The sequence below is a fragment of the Vanessa atalanta genome, chromosome 2 (genome assembly GCF_905147765.1).
Source record: "Vanessa atalanta chromosome 2, ilVanAtal1.2, whole genome shotgun sequence".
NCBI classification, from domain to species: Eukaryota; Metazoa; Arthropoda; class Insecta; order Lepidoptera; family Nymphalidae; genus Vanessa; species Vanessa atalanta.
The window spans coordinates 6,419,710-6,425,709 of NC_061872.1; the positions used below are offsets into that span (position 1 = coordinate 6,419,710).

A 6,000-nucleotide genomic window follows, 5' to 3' on the forward strand; every position below is an offset into this window, starting at 1 on the left:
ATCAGAGACTAGATAATACGAAATATTTTAGTAATTAGGGAAGATTATCGTAGAGACTTAACTACGACATAAACTGGTGCGCCACACGGTTCGTGTCCACAACGTAGATAAATGTCTCACTGCGATTGTGACGCACGAGTTAAATTATGCTTTTTAGTCGTAAACAAGTATTGTATTATGTACAATTGTATCTAAATAAATATTATTTATTTAAACTTTAATAGCTGCTCTAATCATTTTACGAGTACTAATAGCGTGGAGGAATCAGTGATTGTGTGATCGGTTAGTCACTTATTTATTGGATTTTTAGTTCAAATGTTTAAGACAAGTTATATTGCGTTGGCAAGAATAAAATTAGCCATCGTCCGCGCAATAACTGGTCACTGGCGACTAGAATAATCTCGCCGGCCGGCGATAAGTGGCATCGGTGCGTTACATGCGATAGTGGGTGATGCGTAGTTAGTGCAGGCGTGCAGCGGAGCCGTGCGGGCGAGTATGGATGCCGGGGCTGGGTGCACGATGCACGTCACTTGCCCCACGTGCAGCCGGGGTCAATAGCTCGCTGCACGCGTCCGCTCTCTCCCGTCCCTCCGTCGTCTCATAAAACCTTTGTCTACATCAATGTTGTCGCAATGTCAACACCTCTAATGCCAATGACTGAATGTTTCATGACATTCATACAATTTATAGGCATTTTTTGCAATCCACAGCGACGTCAATAATTACCTAAAACGACGACTCTACATTGCGTTGATGTCTTTTGTTGCAGTTGTACGTACGAGATTAGAGCATAAAAAATAGAGTTGGGAGTTGGGGTAAAGCAAACCTTGCTTACCTTGATTACGTTTAAAAAGTCAGTTTTTAATTTACTGAAATATTAATTATAATAATAATAAAAATCTTACTTCAGCGGCTGGTACGTGAATTTGAACTCGAAGCTCGTCGGTGTCGTGATCGTGCTCTAACACGTCGGCTCGGACCTCGCGACCGTTGTACGTGAGGAATACACGCTGACCGGGTTTCAAACGAACTCCGGCCAATCCACGAAATCCGGGTCCTATGAGCTCCGCATCGCGGTACTCGCGAATCATTTTGCCCCCATCAAACCGCACCGTGTAACGGGTGTTTGGAGTCAAGTTGATACAATTGTTGTTTTCCGGAAATGCTGCCGGCGTTTTCACAGCCTGGATCATACCCGAGTAATAAAGTCCATCGTCACTGAGAGCCGCAACGCGGGTCCCTATGATAGAGCGCTTCGCTAAGCGTTTGCCGGTTGACATGATGCCTAGAGTTCAATTAGCCTCTTTAAAAAAATATACAACAGAGGTATTTAATATTATTCCGTAGTTCACACTTCTTTCTGTCACAAGTTCACTCAAAATTTTCAAATCGCTCGACGCACACGTTTCGCGGGGTATCCGTCACAAAATTTTGGGGAACCACGAGAATTTCGGTTCGATACCGTACTTTCAAGTAGGTTCGGCTCCTCAATAAGCCGAGGCTGATCGCGGTTCTCGCGCGGAAACATAATACGAAGGCAAGGTCCTCGAAGATCGGGACAAAGGAAAACCCTTTCGCGGCAGTAAACTTTGCGCGCAAGCTTGCTGCGGACGACCTTAATAGACACGGTTCAAACAAGAACTGGCGTGCGTGCGGCGCGACACCGGCCGGCCGGCGAGCGGGAGCGGCGACCGCCCGTCTCGCTTCTTTGTTTTGATACTCAGCTGTTCAGCCGAGTGAGAAGGAGGTAAGGGAAGGTTATGCGTGTGAACGAAACGGCTGCTCTCGGTGCTCTTCGGGCCGGTGGTAGAGTTCGGGTGGGCTCGCTATTTTCAGCGGGCGGCCGCCCACGGGCGACATTGAGGCGCGCCGGCTCGGTTCGCACGTGGAGTGGAGGAGTGCTAACGGGATTGCACAACGCAACTCGCGGCTCACCGTCGTCAACATCGCGCTGCGGCCATGCCGGTGCTTGCTTGCCGGCTAATACGTGACACAGTTTCTATTCGGATTTGGGGTCGATTCAAATGTCAAGCAGATGCACCCCACTTATGCAACACTATTAACGTAGCCTCGTTACATCTACGCACAAATTGAATAATTGGAACACATTTAACCTCGTGTGATACTGTCCCTGCGAACATTCTTCGCACTTGTTATTCCGTTATCTTGACGAATTTATATAATTACACAGTTCTTGGATACAATTCTCCTTCGTTTTTTTTTCTATATTTAACGTATAAAGTGGAAGCTTCATAATGGCGTTGTGTATAATTTTTCCTCATGCCAACGTTTATGCAAATGCAATCAAAGAGTAATGAAAGTGTTTGCTGTTATCGAAAGCGAAAGAGAACTTAACAGTAACTTGCTAAACATAACCGTTACGTGGACGTTAGAAGTAATAATAGTTATTTATTAGAATACTTATTAGGTACTTACATTAAGCGTTTTTACATCTATTTGGTATATTTATATTAGCATCATTAATGTTTTTGTTTTACTTTTTAATTACCTTATAGATAAGGATACGAATTTACATTTAGAAAAGGTATTTCGTAATAGTACACAGTTAATAGAAAAATTAAACTATTAATAATTTAAGAATTAATAATATATATATAAAATAGGTATCATATAAAAGAACAAGTGTTTTAATAAAATTACATTAGCAGCCTGAAAATTCTGCTGAGCTAAGGCCTCCTTTTCCTTCGAGGAGAAGGTTTGGAGCAAATTCCACAACGCTGCTCCAATGCGGGTTGGTGCAATTTTAATAAAATACTGAATATATAATTGAAGATTTTAATTAATCTTGTTTTAAATAGCTTGTTCCTTTTCAAACAGTATAAATCGATATAGACGTTATGATTTTGGTATTTTTGTCGACGTGATTATTGTTCTTATACCTTCAATACGAGATACGAGCTTTTTATGAATATACTTAAATTCTCATTACGATATTCTTGTAAGTAAATAATATCTAGGTACTTAATATGAGTTCGAATGATGAATAAAAATTACATAATGTAAAATAACTAATACTTTATCTTCGACCATGATATTGTAAGTTTCAATATCATTTATTACAACACCTTTCAAACAGACATTTTATCCAAGTATTTCAGTTGTTTCGACATATAACTACAATTACTTTCATAATGTTTGAGGTCACTTGATTTTTATTCCGCAACGCTTATAATATTTGAAAGAAAGATCACGTCTTTAAATTAATCACGTACTTGTGTATTAAAAAAATATTTCTAGCACGTTTTCACTCGGTGTCAATCCTGTGTTTTTTTTTATTATATTTCCGTATAACGCTTGCTATTAAGAAATGGTATATTCGAAGAATGTCTCTCACAATTGTAATTCCCGGATGACAAAAGTTCGTTTACGATTTAAATTGTTTTAAATTCAATTGTTACTTAACTTGTTGCTGCCAATGCACTCTTGAAAGCCGGTAAGGCGTTATTTACATGTGATAAAAAAATATTTTTATGGTTACAGTAAAGTGCCATATGTTTTGCTATGTTTAAACAAATGAAAATCAAACATTATCGTTGTTTAACAAATTTCAACATTGAATAATGTCAACTGCATTATAATTAAAAAATGATACCAGTTTAATAAGTAACTTAAAAATTGTTATATTCCTCAGACTATAAACTTCACTGACCTCGCTCTTTTTATAACTCTGCTAATTACGGTATGATTTATAATCGGAGAATAAAATGAGTGAATGTGCAATGGTACATAATAAATGTTTTAAATTTACAATCAACTTTTAATTAAAGCTACATAATGATAAAAATAAAAAACCTTTCTCTCTAAGAGTCAAATTTTATATTTATACATTATATTATCGTCAAAAGTAATAAAAGATTATAAGGCGGCTTTCGGTATGTGCTTGCCTTTGTATAAATGATATCAGAAGGGTGTGTCGAGACCCAATGAAAACTTAGTAATGTGGGTTTGTTTTGTTGATCAGCTGTTGCAGGAATGTAAAAAAAAAACAAGTTCTAGCCGAACCCGCGCCAGGTAAAAGTACCTTAAAAAACAATGAACCTGATTCATTCAAATACATCCAAAACTTTTAATGAATACAAAATGACCAAAAATGAAATATTATTTATAAATATAAAATAAACTTTAATATAGTAATTTAAGAGCGATTTGTTAAGTAATTATAATAAAGTAAATTTAATGAAGAGGCGGACGTAATTTATATTCCTAAATACTAATTGTTTAGTTATTAAGCTATTTAGGTTAAAATATAATAAAAAACATTTAGCAAGCGGACGTGACGTATTTTCCTAAGCAAATATTATTGTTGGTGCTCAGAAATATTTTTTTATTATATTTGAACCAAAGTATTATAAATAAATATACATATGATAATGTAAACAATTAAATTTGTCTATGTACTTATGTCAATTGTTTTCTGATTTTGTTGAAATTGAATTTAATTCTAATATATTAATATTTATTTAATGAAATATTTTTTTAGTTTGTAGTATGATTAGGTACTTGAACATTTATGTTGTCAAAATTTGGAACAGGGGTTATTGATGTTCAAGATAGAACTAAGATTGGATATTTATAATAAATAGGACGTGTGACACGAAGTTAAAAAACAACTTCCTACGTATACTGATGATCCTTAGAAGAGGCATTCAATATAATTATTATTTTAAGTATAAATATTTTCGTTGTTAGGAAAATGAAATTGTAGATCCGATACAGCTACGTAGATAGAACACGTGGATTCGACGAAATAATGTTTATTAAATACAAATATGTATGTATAATTAACAAATATTAATTCGTGGTAATAAACATCGTGAGAGAAACTTCTTTAGAGTTCAGCAGGTCTTGTCCGGTCATACGTATCTTTGTTTTTAATTTGTATTAAGATTTCATAGAGATAAAAAATATTTATCATTTCATAGAGATAAAATTAAAACATGCTTAAACAGTTCAAGTACCTAGGCTATACGAGTATTTTGCTCTCAAAAAAGTCTCTTAATATTGGGGGTAATGAAATTTTTTTTTGTTAATTATTTATCTTTTTAATGAAATGATCTGGATCTAATTCAAGAATATTATACTACGGGTATATTTCTCTGAGTCTTCTAATCATTTAATTTACATCTTTTTCTTCTTATGGTTTCGTACTCACTGTCACTTGTCGAACTTCCTAGAGTTTAGTTCTTAACTCAAAGCAGTGCTCACAATAATACTGTAGTCCCTTGCCGTTGTTACTTTGTTGCCCACCCCTTTGAGTCTTATATACTCTCCAGTCAGCCGGTATTATTAAGTATTGTGAACATTGATAGACTTGAAAAGTTGTCTATCTTAGTTAACTGTAAATCTTACTTTATAAAAGATAACATGGAACCATTTTTTTTTCTTACATACACTTCAATACAAGTTATAACGACCTCCGACAAAAAATAAAGTTGACCTTACATATTATACAGCTTTATGTTTCCTAAAAGTAACGAGAAACGTAAAAATATTTTTTTTCTTTTTACAACATAAAAATTACGATTAAAACTTTTTCCTTGCAGATAAACTTGGAGTAACGATGAATACTATATATATTTCTACTAAATTATTTTTGTCAGAAAAAAAAGCGTTTACAATGTTGATTCTAAAAATAAGTATATGGACCGCGGGACCTACATAATGCGGTTAGTAACAACGAGACAGGAATAGAACAGTAGAATGATATATTTTCTTAACCACATACATATTAGATAAAGCACGACTGAAGGCTACAAACCGCGATAATTAAAAAAAGGCATATAGTGTGACTGTTTTTTTAAATAAAAATTTTAATTTCCATTTTGTAGATATAAAACGAAGTCTTATATTAAAAAAAAAAAAACCTTCTACGTGATGTCAAAATTTATTAAATAAAAATAAAAGTTTGGAGGCGCCGGGTATCGATCCCGGTACCTCTCGCATGCTAAGCGAGCGCTCTACCATCTGAGCTACGCCCCC

At 35.1% G+C, this 6,000-nt stretch overlaps 1 protein-coding gene and 1 non-coding gene across 2 annotated transcripts in view; both read right to left on the reverse strand.

Moving 5' to 3' along the window:
• LOC125068618 (zinc finger protein 704) overlaps window positions 1–1,682 on the reverse strand; it is a 46,280-nt gene extending 44,598 nt beyond the window's left edge. Inside the window, exon 1 of the mRNA XM_047677856.1 lies at window positions 906–1,682. Coding sequence (XP_047533812.1) covers window positions 906–1,280 — 375 coding nt within the window. The 5' untranslated portion in view covers window positions 1,281–1,682. The remainder of the gene's footprint in view (window positions 1–905) is intronic.
• Window positions 1,683–5,927: 4,245 nt separating this feature from the next.
• Window positions 5,928–6,000, reverse strand: Trnaa-agc. Its single transcript has one exon. It is a non-coding gene; the product is annotated as a tRNA-Ala (tRNA).